The sequence below is a fragment of the Corvus cornix genome, chromosome 24 (genome assembly GCF_000738735.6).
Source record: "Corvus cornix cornix isolate S_Up_H32 chromosome 24, ASM73873v5, whole genome shotgun sequence".
Taxonomy (NCBI): domain Eukaryota; kingdom Metazoa; phylum Chordata; class Aves; order Passeriformes; family Corvidae; genus Corvus; species Corvus cornix.
In genome coordinates, this window is record NC_046353.1 from 4,722,981 (window position 1) to 4,746,996 (window position 24,016).

A 24,016-nucleotide genomic window follows, 5' to 3' on the forward strand; every position below is an offset into this window, starting at 1 on the left:
AACTTCTCCTTTACTTTAAATAGTAGAAACCCGCAATTTTTTCCTTGTTTATAATAACTGCATAATGAATTCAATTTTATTTTGTATTCATGCAAAAAGGAACGGTATTTATCATTTAAAAATCTATACATTTAAAATTGTGCTTGCATACTTTCTCTATTGCATATAAAATAAAATGTGGGGGAGGTGAAAACTTGTTTCGCGTGGCTGCGAAATGTAATATATTTTTTTTTATTATTATTATTTTTAGAGCTTAAATTGGGTTAAGAGGACTCCCGTGAGACCTCCGGCCCGCTAGGGGGCGCTGTGGGAACAGCAGGACCGGAAGCGGAAGTGCCGGCGGAAGTGGCGGGTGGTGCCGGCGCAGTGCCCGGGCGGTGAGTCGGGCCCGGGGGTCCCGGTGTGGTGGGTTTGGAGGATACCCAGTCAAGGGCTCCGGTTTGCTGGGCTCTGTGAGCCCCAGTGCCTGGTGAGGGACTGGGCTTGGGGGGATCCGTGCCTCTCCCCGGTGCCCGGTGAGGAGCACGGTCGGCGCGTCCCGGTGCCCGGTACGGGGCTGAGCTGTGCCAAGCCCCAGCGCTCGGCGAGGGGCCCGGTCTTGGGGGGGCTCTGACCAGTCTCGGTGCCTGATGAGGAGCCCGGTGTGGGGGTCTTTAAGGAGCCCCGGTGGGGGACCTGGGAGGCTGTGCCCCAGAACGCAGTCAGGGGTCCCGGTGTGCTGGGCTCTGTGAGCCCCGCTGTCCGGTGAGGGCCCCGGTCTGGGGGGTTCTGACCCACCTCAGCGGCTGCTGAGGAGCCCCGGGCCCCAATAAGGGTCCCAGACAGCGGAGCCCCGGTGCCCAGTCAGGGTCCGGATCTGCTGGGCGCTCTGAGCCCCGGTGGCTGGTGAGGTTTCGGGGTGGTTGAGCCCCCGATCCCCACTCCGGCAGCCCAGTCTGGGGGGCCCTGAAGAGCCCTCGGACCTGGTGAGGTGTCGAGCTGTGCACCCCGCTGCCCGCCCATCCACGCTGTGATAGCTCCCCGTGCCCACCCCGCCGTGCCCACCCCGCCATGCCGCCCCAGGGCCCCTCGGCGTCCCGCCGGCCGCTGCTGCTCTTGGTGGTCGCCCTGGGCTGGCTGCTGGCCCTGCAGCTGTTGCTGGACCTGCGGGCGCTGGGGCTGCTGTGCGGGGCTCTGGCCGTGCTGGGGGGCTGGCTGGGTCCCCCGGCCCTCGGCCCCCGCGGCCGCCGGCTGCGGCTGGAGCGGTTCGTGAGCTCGCTGCGGGCCCCGGCCGGCAGCCCCGCGGATGAGGCCCGGCTGGAGGAGGAGATCGCCAGCACCGTCCGTAAAGTGGTGCGGGATTTCGTGGCCTCCTGGTACCGCACGGTGAGCAGAGAGCCGGCCTTCGAGGCCGAGGTGGAGAGGGCTATGCTGGGGCTGGCTGCGGAGCTGCGGCGGCGGATGAGGCGGGTGGACCGGCGAGCCCTGGCCCGCCGCCTCCTCCTGCTCTGCGGGCAGCACCTCCAGAGCTTCCTGCGGGCACGGGACTCCCTGAGGGCTGACCCCAAGGGCGGCCGGACGCTGTGGGCGGGAGTACAGCCGGCTGGCGGGGCCGCATCCCGCCCTGCTGAGCCCCGCAGCCGAGGTGGGCTGTGCCCGGGCCGCTGTGGACACGCTGCTGCGGGCGCTGGTGCCGTGGCCGCACCTGGAGACGCGGACGGGACGGTTCGTGGTGGTGGAGCTGGTGGCTTGCAACGTGCTGCTGCCGGCCGTCAGGAAGATGTCTGATCCCGACTGGATCAACCTGCTGCTCATTGGGGCGTTCTCCAAGAAGCCCCGGGGTGGGAAGCCCCACCCTACACCCCCAGTGCCGGATTCCTTGCCTTTCCCGGCACAGAGGGACGTGGCTCCTGCCGGGCTACCCCGTCCCCGAGGGCTGCAGAGGGGCTCAGGAGAGAGGCGGGGGCTGCTGGAGAGGAGGGAGAGGAGGTGAGCAGGTCATGCCATGCAGAGGAACCCTTCCTCCGCCCCCGAGCCCTGGGATCCCTCTTCCCCTGTGAGGGTTTGGAGCTGGAATCGCCCGCACCCGACATGGGCCAGGACGTGGAGCTGCTGGCACCTTCCCCCGCTGGGGAGCTCCTTGATGAGGCCCCCCAGGACCCCTCTGTGCCAGAGGGACCAGCTGCCTCAGAGGATGGCACAGGGGACCTGGACCAGGGCCCTGGCCCCAGCTCGGATGCTGGCCTGCTTCCCACCTCTGCTTTGAGCTCCTGCCCTGACATCCAGATCGAGCTGGCGGTTGAGAAGGAGGAAGAAAGCCCAGCTGTTCCCAGGAGGTTCTCCTCACAGAGACCCTCCAGCCTGGGGAGAGATGTGGGCACAGCAGAGGGCCCACCACAGTTTCCCCCAGAGCCCGGGCAGAGCCTGCCCCTGCTCTCATCCTCCCCGACAGCTTCCGTGAGCACCTTCAGCTTCGAGCCCCTGAGCAGCCCCGACGGGCCGGTGGTCATCCAGAACCTGCGGATCACCGGCACCATCACTGCCCGGGAGCACAGCGGGACTGGCTTCCACCCCTACACCCTGTACACTGTCAAGGTAAGGGCTCCCCTGGCTGTCACCCCCCTTCCCAGATCCCTGCCACCGCCTGGGCTGGTGTTTGGAGCTGAGGACTTGCTCTGTGTCTCCACAATAAATTTTGTCTGGGGGAATGCCAGGCACTGGGGCTGTTGGGTAGTGGCACAGGGATTCCTGTAGGGTCCTGTGGGGCTGGTTGAATCTTTTGTATCGTGCTTTTGTTCCGTCATGATGGGTTCCTTCATCTTCAGGGAAGGGTTGATGTGAGGAATTGCTGGATGGGACATGCATGGGGCCTGGGGGGCCAGCAGGGACCGGGATTGTTTTAGGATGTGTAAGGATTGTGCCTTTGCCTTCCTCCTCAGTATGAGACAGCCCTGGAGAGCGAGGCCGCGGGCAGCCTCCAGCAGGTGGCTTATCACACCGTGAACCGCCGCTACCGGGAGTTCCTCAACCTGCAGACCAGGCTGGAGGAGAAGCCGGAGCTCCGCAAGTTCCTGAAAAGTCAGTGCCTGCAGTAGCTCTCCGAGGAAATCCTTCTCCCTCTTGTCCCATTCCGTGCTCCTCTGCTCTGAGGGTTTCCTGCCCTGCTTGTGCAGCTCTGGATGCTGGGCTGTGTCTGCTGCCCACATCCCCCATTGTTCTGTGCAGAGCTGGCTGGAGGAAAGATTCATCTCTTCTGGAAGCAAATTCCAGTGTTTCAAGACATTCCTTTTCCCATTCCACAACACCTGGCTTTGTAGTTTTGCACCGTAACAGTGAATAGAAACACTGGTGTCTGTGTATTACCACAGGCTGATGCCAGGCAGTGTGTAGGGATAGCCTTAATCACATAACCACCTTTATTAAGGTTTTAATAAAGACTAAAATCTGTGTTTAGATTTTAAGATTTTAAAAATTTTAATTTTTAATCTTAAAAATTTTTTAATTTTAAGATTTAAAAATGTTTTAAATTAAGGTTATTATAATTTTGCAGTTTTCTCAAGCTTGCCAGTGGGTTTGTTTCCTTTGTAGACATCAAAGGCCCAAAGAAACTGTTCCCTGATCTCCCCTTTGGAAATATGGACAGTGACAAAGTGGAAGCCAGGAAAAGTCTGCTGGAATCTTTCCTGAAGGTGAGATATTTGTGTGCCCCTGTGAGCTAAAAGCAGAGCTCAGGACAGCTTTGTGCAGGCAGTGGAGCACCCCGTGTCTCTTGCACGTTACATGATCAGGTTGGGAACTTGACTCCAAAATGATCTGAATCTCCATCTGTCCTTGCAGCAATTGTGTGCAGTCCCTGAGATTGCAAACAGTGAGGAGGTGCAGGAATTCCTCGCCCTCAACACCGATGCCAGGATCGCCTTCGTAAAGAAGCCCTTTGTTGTCTCCAGGATAGACAAGGTGGGAAAAGTGGGAAGCTGGTTACCTGAGCCCCTTGCAGCTGCCCCTGGAGATGCTTCCTAGGCTTCAGTGTCTCCTAGGAGCCAAAACCCTTCTTTTGTAGCTGGGCTCAGCTTGCCCAGAAACCCGTAAAGCTACAGAGGGTCAGAGCTCATCTTAAAGAACCTATTTAATAGAAAATACAGTGCAAGTCTCAAAGCTCCCAGTTTGTTTCATTAATAAGGATCAATCCAGTAATGAAAGGCAGTGCTGGCTTTGCAGATCGTTGTCAATGCCATCGTGGACACCTTGAAGACAGCGTTCCCCAGGTCAGAGCCCCAGAGCCCCACGGAGGATCTGAGTGAGTCGGAAGTGGATGGGAAATCCCAGACAGACGGGAAGAAGGCGACCAAGTAAGAGCTCCCTCAGCTTTCCAGAACAAGGAATTCATGCACAAACCGAGCCCATCGTGGGGAAGAACTGACTGGGTGCTTTATGTGTTGGGTAGTAAATTCTGTCATGCTCTAACTGAAATACTTTGTTCTTCCCTTGCTGAACGCAACTGTTTGAGTTCCTCTTTATCTAAAGGGTTTCCCAGGAATGCTCAGGTTTCCACAGAAGGTGGGTTTCTTCCTCAGAGAGCTCTGAGATGCTGCCATTTGCCAGCAGAGGCACTGATACTCCTGGGGAATTGCTTTTTAACCTTCGATATGTGCATTGCTTATATAAGGAGTGATTGCAAAATACAGCCTTAAATTATCTACCTGAAAGTTCCTTCCTGCCTCTCCTGTGTGTTCCACACTGGCCTTGCCCAAAAAACATTTAAATAGCTGTTTATGAGTAACATTTAAGATCGTTTCCTGTATGTTCCTTACCAAATGTTGGTGCTGCTGACAGTGCTGGGTCTCATTGTGCTTGTCAGTGATTCTTCCCTCACCAAGGAAGGGAAGTTTTCTGCACGAGTATAGCTTTTTCTTCCCAAAAAAGTGATGTTTTGCTGGAAAAAAGCTGCTGTGGACAAAAAGACAAACTAAAGAAGTACTAGTTTGGAACCATTTTGGCTGAAAAGGACATTCCTTAATGATAAACAGGCTATTTTACAATTTGTCCCAAAATCCCAGTGTCCTTTCATATCCTCCTTTTTGTGAGTGTTTATAATTAGATTTCACAATCCTGCTGAGTGATTTCAGCCTCAGAGGCTTTCCTGAACACTTCCCTGTGTGTGCTGCAGTGCTCACACCTTGCTAATACCTGCCTACATCTCCCTGTCAGCTTCTGTGTAACACCTCTCTGTGGAATGTTGGAAATTCAGCTCAGGTGTACATGAGGAAAAGTGCTTTAATACTTTTGTGGTGTGGTTTCACTGCCATCTCTTGGTTATCCTGGAGGCAGATGTTTTCTTAAACCACCTAATCGGGTCTAATCAGATTTCTTAGTTCGGATGTGGACAACAATAACAGGCCCTGGGTCTTGGCTGAAAAGCTCCTGAGTTGCAGCTTGCAGAGAGAACTGACTGTGCCATGGCTCTCCTTTTCAGGTCCAGGCTGAGGTTCTCATCCAGTAAAATCACTCCAGTGCTGAGTGTGAGTGAAGCTCATGACAGGATCGTGTACTCCATCAGGGAGGGCAGTGCTGTAAGTTCAGATCCTCTTGTAATCCTTTCACAATCCCTGTTTGGGAATAATTAACATACACGAGGGTTGTGGCTGCTGCAGCCTTGTTGCCACGTGCCAGGTCTTTGCAGAAGGACACTGAGCAGCCCTGGCTGTGCTGTTGGCTACAAACCAGGAGGTGGGAGGTTGTCTGGGCACTGCAGACCCCAGGCTGTGTGGCACTAATGCACTTTTGTAGGTCTCTGGCACCCTGTCGCTGGCTGCTATGGAATCCTTCATCCAGAAGCAGGAGAAGCTGCTGGAAGCAGTCCCCAGCAAAGCTCCTGAAGGCGAGGGAGGCAGAGAAGCCAAGGAAACCCCTGAGCAGGAAGAAATGGATGGGCTGAGCACACCGGAGCAGGGAGCACATCAGGACACTGACTCTGGTGAGCTCAGCCCCTCTGTGCTTGCATTTCTCTCCCTCAGTACCACAGCAGCTCCAACTTGGGCAGGTTCAGCTTGAAAAGTCTTCAGGACCTGCTCTCCTGCCTGTTGCATCTTGATTGAAGGGAAAGCAAATGAAGTTTTCCAGACCTGTTTGGTGATGGCTCTGGGCCCTGTGGCTGGTGGGAGCAAACTGGGCCTTGGCTCAGTTGTGTCACTGCAGATCTTCACCTTGGTGTGCTCAGCTCAGTCACTGCACAAAGAAGTTTCTTAAGGACACGGTGCTTAAACAGGCAACATTCTAAAATCGAGCTCTTGCGAACTAAAAATTGGCCAAATTAGAGTTTCCTGGTAGTTCTAAGTTAGCCTTGATACGTCCATACACTATAAAAGGACCTTTTGAGATTAAATCTGGATAGATTTGATGGGAGGAGTAGCACAAATGTAATCTCAGTTCAAGGAATGATGTTCCCTTTCTGATTCTAGAACCCTCCTCTGAAGCACAGGGGTGCCACAGCTTCTCAGAACAGTTACAAGATTATCCTGAACACATGCAAAAATATGTTCTCCAGTCTTTTTCTTGGAATAGCTGAGCTGTATCAGCTGGAACTTCCCAAAAACTTCTCTCCAGTGGTTCAAGTTTGGCAAGCTCTGACTGAAAGCACGTGCTTGTGACAGGATGGGTCTGGTGTTCTGAAACCCAGCCTGTGCTACCAGCTTTGCCTTGTAGTCTTGGAACACATGCCCGTGGTTTTGGGGAAGCAGGACTGGAGTTGGAGGCCAGGGTTCGGCACAGAGCAGGCCAAGTTAGCTGAACTCTGAGGGAAATGGAATGTCAGGGATGTCGAATGATTGCAGATCTGGGATGCCTCAGGCTGGGCTGGCAGGGTGAGGGGAACAAACGTCTGGATAAAAAGGCAACCCATGTCCCTATCTGCTCATGGAGTGGCTTCTGGGAAGTGGTTGGCCAGCAGCTCTCTGAGGAAGAGGGCTTGGATGCTGTGGGAACAAACAGCTTGCTGAGGATGCTCCCTGTATGAGGTTAAGGGGAAGCTGAGCAGCCTGCTCCAGAGTCTGCACTGGGAAGTCAAGTCTCGGGGGGCAAAGCAAGTGAGGAGTAATTTAGGCACGGCCCTGAGCAAGAGGTGCCAAGTGCTCTGTCTTTTCCAAGTGAAATCCTGGAGTTAATTAGTCCAGCTTTTAGGAAGAGGAGGGAAGGAGAGTTGTGAGGTCCAGAATCCCTCTTCCCTTTATTTCCAGCAGTAAATTGTGAGTGTAAATTGTCTCTGTAGGCAGAGAGGTTGGAAGATGAGGCATCAGGGCAGCCAAATTAGGGAAAGCTGCTGCACAGGATCTCACCTGGCCAACAGAGCCGAGGCAGCAGCCTCAGGTTGGGGTGGTGGCCTGAGAGTAGCTGTCTGGGGCAGTTTTGTGGCACATTAATGAGCTTGTTCAGCACAACACCTCAGGGCTGAACAGCATGGAAGTAATTCCTTAGGAAGTAGAAACTGTTTTTGCTGAAGGCTCTGTCATCCTCCTGAGGGTCAGAGGGAGGTTTGGTGTCCCAGGTCTGTGACAGCAGAGATATGTGGGTTAATGTTTTAACTGGTAAATCTGGGTTATCCAGATGTGGTTCATCCACCTTCCTGCCAAGGCTGGGATCTGCCACACGATGGCAGCCCGCAGCCACCAACAGAGCCTTGAGCCTGGAAAACTGTTGGAAGAAGGGAAAGGAATGGGGAAGACAGGGATAATAGTCCTCAGCAGTGCACCTTTTCCTGGCTACAGTCACCACCTGCTTTCTCACCTGTTTTGGGCACACGGCCACCCCTGTGCATGGACTGGGATTTGATAATCCTGCTGTTAACTGAGAAGCAGCTCAGCCTTTGGTGCAGCCCTTGGTGGGAGACTGGGGCTGCCTGCGTGAGGTGGAAATCAAAGAGTGGGGAGGGCAGGGTCCCAGGCTGTGTGGGCTGCAGCAGGTCATCTGTGTTTGCACAAAGGGCCAAGCTGGGGAGAAAAGAAGGAGTTTAGGGTGATGCTTTTCACCACATCTGCCCTGAAGTGGCTCCTTCATCTGCCCCTCCTCTTCCTCCTGGCAGACTCTGAGACAGCTTTGGCTGACCTGGCCCTGGACGTGCTTCGCCTGGTGCTGGTGGATCACTGGAGCTGGCTGTGCACGGAGAACATCCAGAAGGTCTTCAACCTGCTCTTTGGGACCCTGGTTCAAAGGTAAGGCCAGAGTGACCACCCTGGCTGCTCTGTGAGGGGCATTGCCTTTGGAGTCACAGCTGGAAGTGGAAGCTTGTGGCTGAATGCAGATCAGTGCTGTGTGTGCATCAGCCAACAAGGTTCTGCACAGCAGGTGCTCCGTGTGTGTGGAGTAAACACCTTGGGGATCTGCACTGGGAGCTGTTTTCCCTGTGAGCGCTGGTGTAGCTCTAGTGAGCAGCCTCCAGGCCCTTGATATCAGGGAAAGGAAAGATCCAGCCCTGGGGTGGGAGTCTTGGCTCCTGACAGGGCAGCAGTGCCCAGCTCTGTGGCTCTCCTGGGAGGACCGGCCTCCTGTTCTCTTGCTGCCCAGGGCCTCAGTGTGTTCTTTCTGCAGAAGTAGAATAAACAGGCCCAGGGAGCAGAGACTTGTCAGTGACAGCGCAGAGTGTGGTCTCTGCTCTCGCTGCTGCACCCCTCTGCTCTGCCTGTGCCTGGGGCAGGGACCCACACATGGAGTAGGGACAGGCTTCCTTTCCAGCTGGGATGGACTTGCCAAGCTTTCCTGGGGCCAGTGCCTCTGGGTGGTAAGGCTCAAGGCCAAGACACACAAACAGAGCATTCCTGTTTTTTGGTGTAGGTTGGTGACTATCACTAGCTGAGGATGTGGTTTTTTAGAGTACATGGAAAGCCTTCCCTGAATGACTTGGGCTTGGGAGAGTCTTGGAGCAGTGCTTTTCCCGCTCCTGCGCCCTTTCTTCTCCTGCAGGCATCCAAAGATGTCAGATCTAAGATTCTGCCGTCAGAATGTGCAGGGCAGCACATTATAACTGAGCTGGTAACTTAAGCTGCCCTCAGCAGAGGTTGCCAAAGTGTTTTGAGGTCAGGGACTGCTGTCCTTCAGTCCTGGTCTGTTCCCTTTGGTGGCAGGAGGTGGGGGTTGCTCCCACTTCTCCAGAATGGGCTCTGGTTTCTTGGGAACAAGCTGCAACCCAATCCCTGTGTGTAAGCACGGAGGTATGAGAGCTTGAATAGGCACATCATCGCCTCCCAATAAGCTGTGTCCTGGTCACCCAGGGAGCCTGCAGCACCCACACGTGGCATTGGCATTTTCCACTAGAGAAGTTGGGATACGCACAGCACATGCCTGCTCTGGGAGGTGGAACAGCTCCCTGAGCTGTGCTGGTGCATTAGAGTGAGGAGGAATGTGTGTGTGGCTGCTCCACTTGAACAGGTCAGAGTGAACCCACATGTGCTGCGGGCAGAGCTTTGGCTGGGGGTGATGTGGGGAAGCCCTGGGACTTCTTGGTGTCACCATCAGGTCAGGGTGCAACTACAACCTGTTGAACAAACTCTGGGTCTGTGCTGAAATCCAGATGTTGAGGCTGGCTCTGCTCGTGTTCTGGGACAATTAGGAATCCCAGGGGACAGGGGAAAGAGCTGCACAGTGGGCACTGACGTGTTGCCAGGAGGATGGTGTTGCACCTGGATTCCTGCAGGGAACATTTCTGTTGCCTGTAGTTACCCCTAGCCCGGAGGAGAACTGGGAATGGGGAGCCTTCCTGCTGGTTTGGCGTTCATCCTGGCCCTGAGACTTGGCCCAGGTGGTCACTGCTGTCCTGAGCAGACCTGAAACTCTCTAGCTCAGACCTGCCTGTCCAGGGACACAGTGGGGATTTGGTGGCATTTCTCTTCCATTTAAGTATTTACAACTTGATCACTGCTCAGCCAGACCTGGCACTGCCATTCTGGCTGGCGCTGTGTCTGGGGACCCTTTACAGGTGGGGAAAATACCAGAAACTCTTCTGGGAGCATCTGGTATTCAAGGATTTGTTGTTCCTGCCTCTGAGAGCAGGCGCACAAACATGGGACAGCAGATGGATTTGCATTGTGTCTCCAGCCATTACTGGCCACAAAGTAGGAGTGGGCTTCATCCTTTCAAGAGATGAGATCCTTCCCTGTTCCTGTTAGTGGCTGGGTTAGGTGGTAGGGGATGAAAAGGAGGTGTCCTAAAAGTGTTTTGGGGGGCACTGCTGGATACTCCTCTGCCAGCTTGCATTTGGTGAGTAGGTGCTACTCCTGCTGCCCCCCTGCAGCTGCAAGCTGATGATTCTGCTCTGGCATGAGACACGGTGCAGAGTGATAGAAATGGGCACAAACCAACAAAACCCACACCAAGAATGAGATCCAGCTTCTCCCAAGAGCCAGTCCCTTTCTTGGAGGATTTTCTCCCTTGGGCTGGCAATGACATCAAGTGCTTATGGGGCCTCCCTACCTGCTCCATTCACTGTTCTCTGCAAGGAGCATCCCACCACCCTCCTCCTTCCCCCCTTCTCCGTAGCTGGAGCCAGCCCCCATCCATCTCCTGGAGTGTCACTTTGATGGCAGTGGGAGAGGAAGGCTCCATGACCGAAAAAGGGATTGTTGAGTCAAGGGCGGCCGCGTGTGCGAGCCCGGATCCGCACTGCGCTCATCCCATTATGTAACAGGGAGTGATCCTTTTTTGGAGCTGAAAGGAGAGGCGGATGGAGGGGAGGCAGAGGGGCTGGGAGTGGGAATGACCCTGGGGCCGAGGATTGCTTCCAGCAGCCTCTCTGCGTGCTGGGGCCGTGCCTGTAAACAAACCCGCTGCCCCGCTCCCGCCTCTGTCCGGCTCCGCTTCCCTCCCGCGGGCTGGAAAGGCTCCTCTCCCCTTCCCTTGGGAGGCTGCAGCGGGAACCTGTTGGCACAGGGGAGGAGATGGGGCTATTCTGGGCTCTGGGGGTGTTCAGTGCAAGAGCTAAGAAGCATTTGGAGAATCTGGGTGCTTTTTAGAGCCTTGTGAGTCAAAGAGGTGTTAAAAATACGCAGCAAACACGCGAACCACGCCGTGCTGTGACCCTACACCCTGCCCTCAGTTGTCCCCAGTGGCACAGTAGCCACAGGTCTAGGGTTTGCCATGCAGAGCATCGGGGCAGTGCTGGGGCCAGGGTGACAGCCACCACCTCTGCTTTCCCTTCCAGAAGCGAGCCCCAGCAGAGAGCCAGCATCCCAAGGATGGACCTGGGAGTATTTGAGGGGCAGATCCTGGTCTGTAAGCTTTTCCTGGCTCCTTCTCATGCAGCACAACAGAAAGCCATGGCCACAAACCGCTGAGTGGGGGGAAGGTGTCTCGGCACACCCTGGGTGTCTGTGCCCTGGAACCTGAGCAGGGCTGGGGCACAGGGTCCGTGCCAGGCTCGGAAGTGCCTGCCCTGAAAGGAGCGTGTGGAACTACTCAGGCAGCTTTGATGGTGTCATGTTCCACTGAGCATGAGTTAAAATAAATGCAAATCATCCCTGCCTTACCCATGAGCTCAGCCCTGCTTGGCTTGCTGCTTGCTTTGGGTCATTCCCGTGCTCCTCCAGGCTTTGTCCATGTCCCCTCATCCCTTGGCAGAACTGGAAGATTTGAGGAGGTGATATTCCAGTCTGTGTGAGCTGTAGGTGGAGTGCCAGGGGTGCTTTGAGACTGACTGCAGGTGACCATCCTGCTTTTGAGAACTGGTTCTTGCACATTCATGCTGTCACCTTGGTCTTGGGCTCTTCCACTGTGTCGCTGTCAGGCTGAGTGTCACGGGCACTTGTAGATCAAGGAGGTCTGGAGCTTTGGAGAGCTGCTGGCTGGGTGCTTTTTTCTGGTTTTGTCTTCGATTTTTCTTTGATCTCTGTGCCAACAGAACTGGCACAAAGAACTTGGCAGCCACCTCGATCCTCTTGACTGGAAAGTGCCACCAGCAAATAGTGGTGCCTGACCCTCTTCAATGTCCCTGAGTAAACCTGGAGCAGCCAAGCACCCATGGGCTGGGAGTGCTGGGAGCACAGTGCCCATGGGCAGGGAGTTCTGCCAGCCCTGGAACCACGGAGGGGCCGTGTCTGACAGCCGAGACAGTGCTCCCACTTCCCTTTGGCTTCCTGGCTGGCATGTGCCATCCAGCCTCAGGCAGTGCCTCTGGGTTTTGCTGGCAGAAACAACCAGGCAGAACTGCGATATCAATGCAGCTGGAGCATTAAATCCACTCATTCTCCTGGTTTGTTACCTGGGGAGGGGATTTGGGTATGTTGGGTGAGGACCTCTGCAGCTGCACACACAGGGACTGTGCTGGCAGGCCCAGGTATGTGGCAACGAAGTCACTGTCCCTAAAAAACAAGCCTGAAAGCAGCACCAGAGTTGGGAATTAGGGGAAGCAACCTCATGGCATCTTACTCCTCATCTCTGGATTTGGCTGTTTGCGTTGTAGCCGTGAGGAGCAGCAGGAATTGCAGCCTGTGGTATGTCAGTAAAAGCGATTTCAGGACTCTGTGTGTCTTCATGTGTATATGTAAAGTAAATAAAATCAGCTTGGAAATGGGCCTCGATTCAGTTGTCTCCAAGCACCTGGAAATTTTGGATCTGGCTTTGAATCTCTGTCCCAAACAAAATTTATTTCCCTCTTCTAGAAGCAGCCTTCTTCCAAAAACAGCCACTAGAATGAAGCCAGCACTCCATGCTTTGATAACAATTGCAACATTATTTTAACTCTGATTCTGTTTCAGCAGTTACACATGCCAGCTTTCTTCCTGGATTTAAAAAAGCACAACAGCTTCCTATTTCAAATGGAACAAAGAAGAAAAGGGTTGAGAGGAAGTAATGTCTCCCCGTTGGTTTTAGTTTTCCCTGGTTTTTGAAGGGTTAATAGTGGGTTTATGTATTTTGATTCTGAAGTGGGCTAATGAAGCAACTGCTCCAAGCAAGGCCTGGCCGAGACAGCCTGGCCTCTCCCTGGGGCACCACTGAGAGCTTAATTGGCTCAATAAATACTTGAAGAAGATGTTATCAAAAGCCAGGATGCTTTGTGAAAAATCAAGGAAGTTTGGGGACAATTATTTTAATCACGTACCTTCCCCCCTTCCCTGAGCCCCAAGGCATCGCAGGAGGATCTAGGTTGGGAAAAGCAGAATTTGGTTCATTCACTGCAGGGTGAAGACGTTGGAGTCCTGTGAGTTTCCATGATTGCTTCTTGCAGCGGGTGTGTTTTGAGGGAGCCACACATAAAATGGCACAGAAATCCCAGCACCGAGGTGTGGGTTCCTCCCTGCAGGGATAAATGGTTGCCTACAGAAGGGAATGGTTGATCTTTTCTTCCTCTCTGCCCCACAGTAAGATGTCCTGCACACCCACATCTCCCAGGGTTTCTGCCAGCTCCACCTCTCACTGCCTGGGTCAAGCAGGTAGGAAAACCCTTCTGCCCAGGATGTCCCCAGCCAGGTACAGAACAGGTTGTTCACAGCTCTACACGTTCATAGGGCAGCAGGGGAGGAACATTTCAAGAAGGAGAGTTTACTTTGTGCAGAACTTTGAAGGGCCTCAGGATGCTTCATGTTCTTTGATTTATGGAGGTTATTTTTTTCCTTTTCTTTCCCATTTCCTTCCTCAGCACAGGGTTTACCCATGGCTTGGACAAGTGTGAGGTTGCTTTGAAGGTGCTGAGCTGGGCATGCTGCACACGTTTCTGCTGTGTGGAGAAGGTGGATTTAGGCTCAGGTAGCAGGTGCTGAAAGCTGAGCCTCAGGGCAAAAACTCCATTTGTGTTTTTCAGTTCTTACTGTGCCCACTGCAGCTGTTGCTTCATTTTTACAAGGTTTCCTCAGAAAGGTTTTGCAGTCAAAGCATTGAAATGTTGCTCCTCCTGAGCCCTTGAGTTAAGGATAATCTTGTGGTTCAAGGCATTATCTGGGGAGGAATTTGAGGGACAAGAACTGGTGAGGGAGGGATGGTTGGTGATTTAAGCACCGGCCTTCCTTGATTTCAGAGTCATGCTTGAATGCCTCGTGTTTTCCAGATGTTGCTTCTTTCTTCAATCATTTTTGCTACCTTGGTCCCACAGGCCTCTTTTGAGCTTCTGGATAGCCACAGTGTATTCCTTAGGGAAAGGGAGGCCATGTTCTGGGGTGGGAAGCAGTCAGTGTTGAGCTGGACATGCTATCTCATGTGTATTTGTAGGGCTGTTTGTATTTATACAGCTAAAGCAGAGAAACTTTCTCCTCTATGTCGCCTTCCAGCTCTGGCCTTGTCTTCAGTTTGTGTTTGTCTGAATCCTTAAAATCCCTGGGTGTGAGGAAATCACAATGGCTATTGCTTCAGATTTCAATTATAATCAGCATATTTAACTTGACTGTTCCTTAGCTGAAGTGATCTCAGTTCTTATCCTCACCTTGATGGACAAAAAGAGCAGAGCTTTACCTGCTTGTGGCAGGTGGTTGTAAATTTGGAGAGTATTGGATCTCTTTGTTCATTCATAGCACATCTTTATTGTCCACACCAAGCAAGTCCAACCTGTCCGGGCTTTACTTGCTGAGCTGAGCTGAGCTCCCTCATCTGCAGGTGAACCCTCTGGATAGTCCACTTGAGTGAGTGGATCCAGCCAGGTAGAACCAAGCCCATTTGCCTGTTCCTGACTCTCAGCCTGCCTTTCCTCCCTCCTAGCAGCCCTTGTTGTTTCTAGGAGCCCAAGGAAGGCCAAGGTATGCACCCCCAGCCCTTGTTTTTCATTCCCAGGCCTTCTCATCATAACAGACCCCTTTAGCTGACCTTGCAGGTCCAGCTTAAACCATGGCATTAATTTGGCTCTTTTTTAGCAGCCATTTCATTCCTCCACCAGCAGCTATTTCAAACAGAGGTCCCTTACAGCATGGGCAAGTTATGCACCTCCAGATTATCTTCCAGGCCTCAGCAGCCTTTGCAGTCTGGCTCTTTGCATTGGGCACTGTCAAAGCATTCGAGTGTCTGAGCCCAGGAGGTCGCTTTATCTATTTCTGGTCTCAGCTGAAGTGTAAGGAGATGGTTCTGTGATGGGTTTATTTTTTCTTTCTTATTAAGGCTATTTCTTCATGAAATAGCAGAATGAAAATAGTAACTCATCAGCCATCCAAAAAAAAAAAAAAAAAGAGAGGTCTATTTATGTTTCTTGGTGGATTTATTTCTACCTGGGAGCAGCGTGTGTGTGCTTTCAGTGTGGCACAGGAATCTCAAATGCTTAGGCCTTTAATAGCACAAAAAATCATCTGTGACCTGCTGGTGAAGGTCAGCTTTGAACCAGCAGATATTTGGAGTTCCTGAGCTGTTAATCCCAATCCTGGTGCAGCAAGTCTGTGTGATGGAAAGGTCAATTTGCCATTTTCTGGGGTTTACTCAGGTAGGATTTTTCAATAAAGTTGGTGTGAATCTCCCTGAGTTGCAACTACAGTTGTGGGAGTTGAGGTGGGATTCTTGGGATGTCCTGTGCAAGGCCAGGAGTTGGACTTGACTTTCCTTGTGGGTCCCTTCCAGTTCAGGATATTCTGTGATTCTGTGAATTACTTTGCTCCTCACAGTTTAAATGCTGCTGGTGCTGCCCCTGTGTGTGTTGAAATGGGATGTGATTCCCCGAAATGGGTGTTGGTGGTTCACTGTGGTTGCGAGGAGGGAGGAAAACTCAGGTCACTCTGTTCTGAGATCTTCTTTTGAAGCCTCAGCTGCTCTCCCAGAGTGGATTTAGAGCCACACGGATCACTGCAGGCAGTTCTCTTCCCAGTGCCTTCAGAACAGCTCCACACACTGACAGACTGGCAAGAGGGAACCCAGAGCTGAGGTGCTTTGGTCTGTGTTCCATTTGCACCTGCCTTTGGTTTCTCCTTCTTTCTTGTCCCTTTTCCTGTTTAGTTCCTTCGCTTTTCTTTGTAAACTTTGTGGGTTTGGGTGCTTCTTCCCCAGCTGTCTGAGCGCCATGTAATGGGGCGAGTTGGCCTCTTCTCAGGAGCTTGTGTGGAGCTGTGCAAGATCCATGGAGCCGTTCCCAGATCCTGCCCTGTGCTTCCCAAAGTGGAAGGCAGTGAGCTGCCAGACTCGGGAAGAAAATCCATCAGTGGTGTTGCACAACTGTGGGAATCAAGACCTGTAGGCACTGGCCTGTTTGCAGTATGTGCACGTGTGATCACGTTCAGAGGTGTTACTTGGGGGCCTTGTTGCCTAACTCAGGTGTTTTTATGGACATACATGAGCTGGAAACAGGAGGTTGGTTGTGTGGGGCCTTCCAGCATTTGTCAGTTCTCAGCTTGCCCTTGAGCTGTCTGGAAACGTGTGCTGTCCTCCGTAGGTTCAACTTTCTGTCCACTCTTTGCTTGATTTTTTGCTATTTTAGGAATGTCCCTAAGAAAAAAGAAAGCTTGTTCTTTGCTTTCTGCAGCCTTTTAAAGGCTGGACAGTGGCTGTTGCTGTAATGAGTTTGGTGTCAGTGTTCAATCTGAACCCCCTCGGTGCAGGGTTGACTCGTTGCAGCTCTGTCCCCAAGTCTCTGAACTTCTGTTGCTTGTCAGATGTTTTCTCGGCTAGGAAAGCAGATTGTGGAAGAAAACATGTTAATGAAAAGCCATGTTAATGAAAAACCATGTTAATGGAAACTCTTGCCCCTAGAGAAGTCAGAGTTTAACACTTTAATTTGGTTGGGAATAGCTGGAGGGTTTACCATGATCCAGAGTGTTAAAATCTGCTGATGGCTGGAGATAAAAACCCTTCTAATTTTATTTCCAACATGACTTTTCCCAGGCAGGAGTGGGATGTGACATTTTGTCCTCTAGGACAGGTGGAAGGTTTGCACCTCAGGCATTATCTTGTAGCACCATCCAGGTCCGTGGTGATGCTGAGCATGAAGGATGTGCTTCCCCATTCCCAGTGCCAGTCCTGGAGCACCGGCAACATCCCCTGCGTCCCTTGCTCTGGGACATTCCCGGTCTTACTGCTGCACCAAGGCTCCTTTTCAGGATTTTTAATGGCCTTTGCTTTCCAGCTGGCATTTCCTAGCTGTGCATCCCTCAAGATCTGCTGTTTTCACCTCATTTCCTGCTGCCAAAGGGATGCTCACACCGCGGCCCTGCCCCGCACGATGCCAACCTGCTTCCTTTGCCCTGCTCACCTTTGGCTGTTGCTATTCCCGACTCCCCAGTCGTGTGGGGAAGGACACCCTTGGCCCGAATGCCTCGCCCAGGAAGAATGCAGACAGTCTGGCAGAGCGCAGGTTAAATAAAGTTTGCCTTGGCAGGGCTCTTGGATGTACTCGGAGCTGCCGGGGCGTAGTGGTGACGGAATTGCAAGCACGAACACCAGCTGCCAAGAGGAACGGGTCTCCTGGCCCTGCTGGCTGACTCCTCTCCTCTGGGACTCTTGAAGTACTGGCACAGTCACAAGCCTTGTCCCTAGCCCAGCGCCGTGCCGGCACTCCCAGCTTTGCTCCGGAGCCTCCCGCCAGTGAGGCCAGCGGCACCATCAGCGCTGCACCCCGAGTCCTGCTAAACCAGGGAACCATCCTGGGGCCTCTGTGGGATTCACCCACGGCCTCTGGGAATTCTGAGGAGAAAGACTCCAGGCAGTGCAAGTTCTGACTGACGGCTGTGGCTTGTGCTGTGACATGGGAAGTGATTTCCCATCTGGGCGAGAGGGTCCATGTGGTTGATTTAGGAACTGTCCCTGGCCAGCACTCGGGTGGTGGGGTCACATCATCCCAGTGCAGCTGCAAACGCCTCTGAGCCCTTTTGTGGAGCAGGGATTTTGGGATTTGCAGGTGGTTACTGTAAAAAGGGCACAGTCCTGACCCAGTGGGAGGGAGCATCAGCAGTTCTGTTGGATTTTGGATGGGAACAAAGAAATCCTTCCCTGGGAGGGTGGGGAGGCCCTGGCACAGGTTGTCCAGAGCAGCTGTGGCTGCCCCATCCTTGGAAGAGCTCGAGGCCAGGTTGGATGGGGCTTGGAGCACCCTGGGATAGTGGAAGAAGTCCCTGCCCAGGGTGGAATGAGATGAGCTTTAAGGTCCCAAAATCAAAGCGTTTGGGGATTCTAGGATTTCATTGCTTGCCATCAGTGGGCAGAGCAGGACTGAACAGCAGGGAAGCATGAACAGCAGAATGAACAGTAGGATGAGAGGGGGGATGAAGCATCAGGATATTCATGGCTCATCCTTGGAGTGTGTTTTGGTCTCCAGGAAAGACATCCTTGACTGTCTTGGTAGCAGAGGGACTGATAAAAGGAGCAGAGGCTGCCAGAACAGAGCTCATGTCCTTGTAGTCCTTCCTGGGGGTTGTTTGTAGTTAAACACCAGTTCCTCCAGCTCCATCTTGGACTGTGCTTGGGGATAACTTAGGAGCTTCAGGCCAGTCATATCCCTGAGCTGGGTGATTCACTTGGGTTCCTGTGATTAGCAGGGTGATGGGGCTTTTTATGGCCTTTGCTTTTCCCACATTTGTCTGTAACACAGGGAACATCTCCTACTTTTGGTGCGTGGAAAACTCAGCTAATTAATACTTATGAAGATCTTTGATGTAGAGACAAGAAAACTGCACATTAACAAACCCAGGAAGCTGATTTACCCTTCCAGGGCTCTTGATGGGTGGAAATATCCCAACTTGGTCCCAAGCCAGACCCTCCCTGACCTTTGTCTCTCTCCCTGTTCCTGCAGGTGGCTGGAAGTGCAGATGGTTACCCTGACCTGCACCCAGCGCTGGGTCCAGTACCTCCAGTTGCTCCAGGAGTCCATCTGGCCTGGAGGAGTTTTACCAGCAGTGCCTAAATCCCCCAGGACAGAGGAGCAGAAGAAGGCAACAGCAGAGCAGGCCCTGCAGAGCCTGATGGGGATCTTGCCCAGTAAGTGTGTCCCAGAGACCTGTCAGCTGCCCGTGGGATAGGACAGTGGCTGGGGAACACTCCAGCGCACCAGAATCTCTGGAAATGTGGTTAAATGCAGAGATGGAGTCTGCTCGTGCCAAGGCACTGGGAAACCTTCATGACCCTTGAGGTTTGATGGTTTCCTGCAAGCAAAACCCAGAGTTTTCCAGTTCTGGATAGTTTGTGTAAGGATTTGGGAAGCAGCCCAGCTCGGAGGGAAGGGACGCGTGTGTTGGCCATTCCCGGATGTAGCCAGGCCATGATTCAGTGCTCACAGTTCCTGCTGAGCCGCCTCACTCAGGCAGGGCTCAGGACAGCTCTGCTCCCACCTGCTGCCAAAGGGTCCCATGGTGAGGAAAGTCACCGTGCAAAGCCTGTGGCTTTTCCACTGGACTGAAATCCCGAGCCCAGCTGCACTGGATTTCCCTCTCTTGAAGTTTGACATGGGGACCTTTGGCATTAAAGCAGCTGCTGCCTAATCCATGTGAGTGCAGTCTGAACTTTTAACTCCTTGATGCAGTGTAAAGGGCCCTCACTATCCTTTGGGAGTGAAAAGGCACGGCTAGTACGTGCCCTTCTAGCCAGGAATGCTTTCCTGGCACTCCCTGCTGTCCCAGGCTCAGAGCACCATCACAAGCTTTGATTCAGCACCCACCAGGACAAGACTGACCTGTGGGAATATGCAGCTCCTAAAGCTTTGTCTCCAACACTTACAGATGTGATCCAAGAAATCCTTGGGACCAGTAAGTGTCGGATGAGCTGGAACCTGGTGCTGGAGTCGCTGAGCCAGCCTGTCATCAACAGGTATGGGATTGTGTTCTTTACCCTGGTGCCTCTCATGGGGTCTGAGAGCTGTGCCCGGGGTTTTGCCATGCGATTCCCACTGCTTGGCACCGAGCACATCCACCTTGTTATTCCAGACTTGTAATATCAGGGGCATCTGCATGTCCAGAACCTCAGTCTGGCTGCAGATTATTGAGCCAGTCATGTTATTAATGTTGTTTGGCCTGCTTAGTTAGTGCATGTCAGGGAAGTAAGACAAATCCTGGTTTAGTTTGGTGTGGGAAGAGCTGCAGCTCTGTGTAGGGGGTGTTCTTGTCTATCCCCAGTGCTGTGAGTCTGGAAAAAAAAGGGTTTGGTGATGGATAGCAGAGAAATGAGGGTCAGACTGGACATCAGGAGGTATTTCTTCACTGAAGGGGTTGTTAAACATTGGAAGGGGCTGCCTGGGGAGGTGTTGGAGTCCCCATCTTCTGAGGTGTCCAGGGAACAACTGGACATGCACTCAGTGCTCTGGTCTGGTTGGCAAGGTGGGGATTGGCCACAGGTTGGACTCAATGATCTGGGAGGTCTTTTCTGTCTTTAGTGACCCTGTGATCCTGTTAAACACAAGATGCATTTGTGTTTTCTGTGCTGCTCAGCAGCTTCAACACCCACTGGTTTGGGGGAGGTGAAAAAAAGCTGAACCACCCCTGAAAACATTTCTCTTCTGGGGACCCAATATTGTTCCTCTCTCCCCTGGAGCATTGGAACACCCCTCCCTTGTGCTGAGCTTTGCCTCCCGTGCCCTGACCAGCCTAAGCTTCTTCTTTTCTCCATTCCAGGCACCTGGTGTTCTGCCTCCTGGACATTCTGCTGGAGTTCTTGGTTCTGAAGGGCTCCAGCAAGGAGCCCAAGGCTGCAGCTGCCACACCATGTGCCTGTAGTGGCCTGGACAAAGCTGTCCCAGCCCTTTAACCGGGGCTGGTGCCCCCAGCAGTGGAGGAGAGAAGCAGCCACAGGCATGGAATGATTGGATTTTCAGCCTTTACTGAACGTGCCTGGGAGCTTCTTGTAAGGAATTTCTCCAGCCAGTGCTAAATGAAGCTGCTTCCAGGCTTCTCTGTTTCAGCTGGGTGGTGGATCAAACCCAGAGTGAGGGGCTGAAGATGCTGTGCAGCATCTGTTTCATTGCTGACCCGATGGAGAGCCTGGAATGAACCAGCCTGACCCGTTGGAGAAGGAGCCACAAACCCGTGGTCTTGCCCCACCTTCCTGAACATCTCTAACATCTCCAGGCAGAGAGCACAGGAGATTTGCTTTCGTGGCTTTAGAGCCCACGTGGCACTGAGAGAGTTGGTGTGATGGGACCTTGCTGATGGATGTTCCTGCAGGACAGGTGGAGGGAGGAGCAGTGCTGTCCCTGCTTTGTGAGCAGCCTGCGCTGCACAATCTGTGTCACAGCAGGAAGAAGGGGAAAGGATGGAGTGTGGAGATGTGCTGGTCCTGAAGTCAGCATCCAACTGCCCAAATACCTGGGAGGTGAGAACAGGGGTCAAAGGTGCTGCCCTGCCTTGGGGACAAAGATCAGCTGCTTCTCCCTGCCACTGCTCTAGGATGCAGTAGGGTGGACTGTGATCCTGGGAAAGAGACTCTCCTCAGGCTAGGGAGGAATGGTAGCTTGGCTGGACTTTAGGATTCCCTTCTATTGTGCTTTCTGAGTCACCTTTTAGTCCCTGGGACAGTCACCTGGAAGGCACAGGACAAAAGGAGCTGACCCATGTGGGACACAGCAAGTAAATCAGCTCCCACACAAACGTGCTTGTCACAGGAAGCTCTGGAAGAGGAAGTCCCTTGGAGCCCGGGGGGAATCCTGGACAGCCAGAGGGTGAGGCCCCAGCACAGGGCCTGCAAGCACTACCTGAGCTCTGCTCCTCATTGCTGTGGCACTGGGCTTTGGTTTGCTGTGCCTGCTGCTGCAGCAGCTCTAGGCAGGGCTCTGGAAAGCCCCTCAGGTCACGGAGCATGGATTTGGCTGCTGCTTCTCCAGGTTGTCCAAGACTTGTTTTGTGAGCTGATGTTGCTCAGCAGTCAGGTTCCTGGGAGTACAAAAGGACTCAGAACATGCACCAACACACCAGTTTGGTGACCTGCTTTGGTGTATTTTCTGGGAGAAATATGGACTGACCAGTGCTGGACTTGGCTGGTCAAGGTGTTCTCTAGAGACCAAAGGAGGCTGCACACAAGGGAACCGTGCAGGATCACTGTAGTGTCTGTGCTACAGTGCCAGATGGTTTCATCTCACAGAACCATGGAATGCCAGGCTGGAAGAGACCGCCTGCTGTTTGTGGGAGCTGGATGCTCCATGGCATGTTTGGAGAGAAGGCAGTGTAACTCCAGCATGCCAGTCCTGCTCTTTCCCAAGGAGCTGCTTAATGATGGACTCTCCACAGTGTGAGCTGCTCTGTGCTTCTGTGGTGTGAAAATACCGGGAGGGATCATCTTGCTGCCAGCAGATGGATTTTTAGGGAGCTCTAAGGACATCCCAAGACCAGGCAGATTCCAATGTCATGAAGCAAAGCAGTTCTGCATCACTGTTGGAGCCATTTCTCAGCAGGAGATGGTAGCTTGGCCACCTGCTTGGAGAAGAAGGGAGATGTGAGTTAAGTAAGAGTAGATTAGGTGGAGACTGCTTTGGGATAATCCCAACTGGCTGAGCAGCAGTTTGGGAAGCAGGACTCAGATATAGCCTTAAATATCTGCTTGGAGCAGCTGCTTCACCTTGTCTTTCACTGCCAGGTTCCTGTTCCACTCCTTTTTCCTCCTGCTTCCATTTACTACCCCAGCTGCCAGGAGGGGGAGAAGGAGCCACCAGCCAGAGATGAGGCAGCAGAGCCCTGTTGTGCTTGGTGGCCTCCCAGATGCTCCTGGTTGTGCTCGTTTGCTGTTGCTTCCTAATTAATGGTGTGGTTTTGGGGCTCCAGGACTGGGGTCTGTCTTTGATTAGGGATAATATTAAGAGTCTTTGCTGAAGAGGATCATGGAGTGCAGGTTATCCATTGCCAGTTCCAGCTTAGGGCAAAAGTCTAGAGCTGTCCCTACACGCACTGGAAGGACGAGCTGACACTTCTCCTTTGCCAGGAAGCCCAAGTTCTCCCTGCTTTAAACCCCCACCTCTGAAATTATGCAAATGACTGAATGTTCAGTCCTCCGGGTGGAAATAATTTGTGATCACTGCCAGTTTGGGAGCTGGTGCGTGGCTGGGGTGGTGCAGCAGTGATTTGGGGTTGTCCCAGCAGCAACGTCCCCCTCTGTGTTAAGATACAAAGAGCTGGGGCAGAGAGAGAGAAATTAGATTTACTGATGTGCACTGAGAGTCAGTGTCAGAGCTGGGAGCAGACCTAAGGAGTTTGAATTGCAGAAGGGTTGTTTTACTCTCCAGAACCCCCTTCCTTGCCTCAGACATGAGGGGTTTGAGCCCTTTCTCATGCTCTCACTGGCTGGGCTTCAAATTCCCATTCTCTCCTTGGGAGATCTGAGTACAGCCTTAAAGCTGAGGTGGAGCTGCCCAGGAGCAAAGAGCCCCTCTCTGCATCGTGTTGTTAAGGAGTAAAACAAATCCAGTTAAAAGCTCAGCTTTTCTCCTACTGCAAGTCCTTTGCCTCACTGTAATTTTGGGATTAAATTGAGCACAATGGTGGCAAATAGAAACTTCTGCATTCAGGTGGGCTGAAAGTTTATTTCCATTGGACTAAGACTAGAAAAACTGCTTTGGTAAAACAAACAAGGTTGACAAAAAAACTTAAGCTCGCTCTGTGTGTGTCATATTCTCAGCAAGCTCCTTTTTTTCTGCAGGAATTTGTAGAAGGAATTTGCAGAAGGCTCCTGCCACCTCTCTGAAGGGCGGGTGGTGAGAGCAGCCAGATTCCATCTCAATGAAGAGTTGCAGCCTGGTGTCACGTTAGGTAAAGAGCAGTACCTGCCTCAGGTGGGTGCTCAGCTCTCCCTCTCCAGGTCCTTCTGGCTGTGCGTGATCCGCCTCCAGCCCACCACTGGCTGATTTTGTGGAGAAATATTTCCTTTCCTTCTTCCTTAGTTTCCCCCAGTTGACTGGAAGCTTCCTGGAAGCAGGGGTTGCTCCTATGTGTGGCTGAGTGCAGTGGTGTAGAGCTCCAAGGCACCACTCTGAGCTAAATAACTGTTAAACTGTGTTTTTAGGGGAAAAAAATCCCACCATGCACTGACTCCCTATTTCCTGTACTCAACCTTTGTATCAGCTGCTTGTGGTGCTGCTGTTGGAGTCTCTGTGGAATTGTGCTGCCTGGAAAACCTGGTTAATTGTTAAATGGGGAGCAAAGCTTCACTCCCAAGTACTTGTGTGCAATAATACTTCATTTCAAACTCA

The 24,016-nt window shown here is 52.7% G+C and overlaps 1 protein-coding gene across 1 annotated transcript; it reads left to right on the forward strand.

Annotated features, from left to right (window-relative positions):
• Nucleotides 1–328: 328 nt before the first annotated feature.
• Nucleotides 329–24,016, forward strand: SNX19 (sorting nexin 19). Its single transcript, XM_039564882.1, is given in 13 exon segments — nucleotides 329–1,566; nucleotides 1,568–1,898; nucleotides 1,901–2,574; nucleotides 2,919–3,057; nucleotides 3,568–3,668; nucleotides 3,817–3,936; nucleotides 4,198–4,328; nucleotides 5,453–5,549; nucleotides 5,767–5,953; nucleotides 8,054–8,183; nucleotides 18,647–18,831; nucleotides 19,569–19,656; nucleotides 20,457–24,016. Coding segments are annotated over 13 exon segments (2,832 nt in total). The 5' UTR covers nucleotides 329–1,050; the 3' UTR covers nucleotides 20,590–24,016.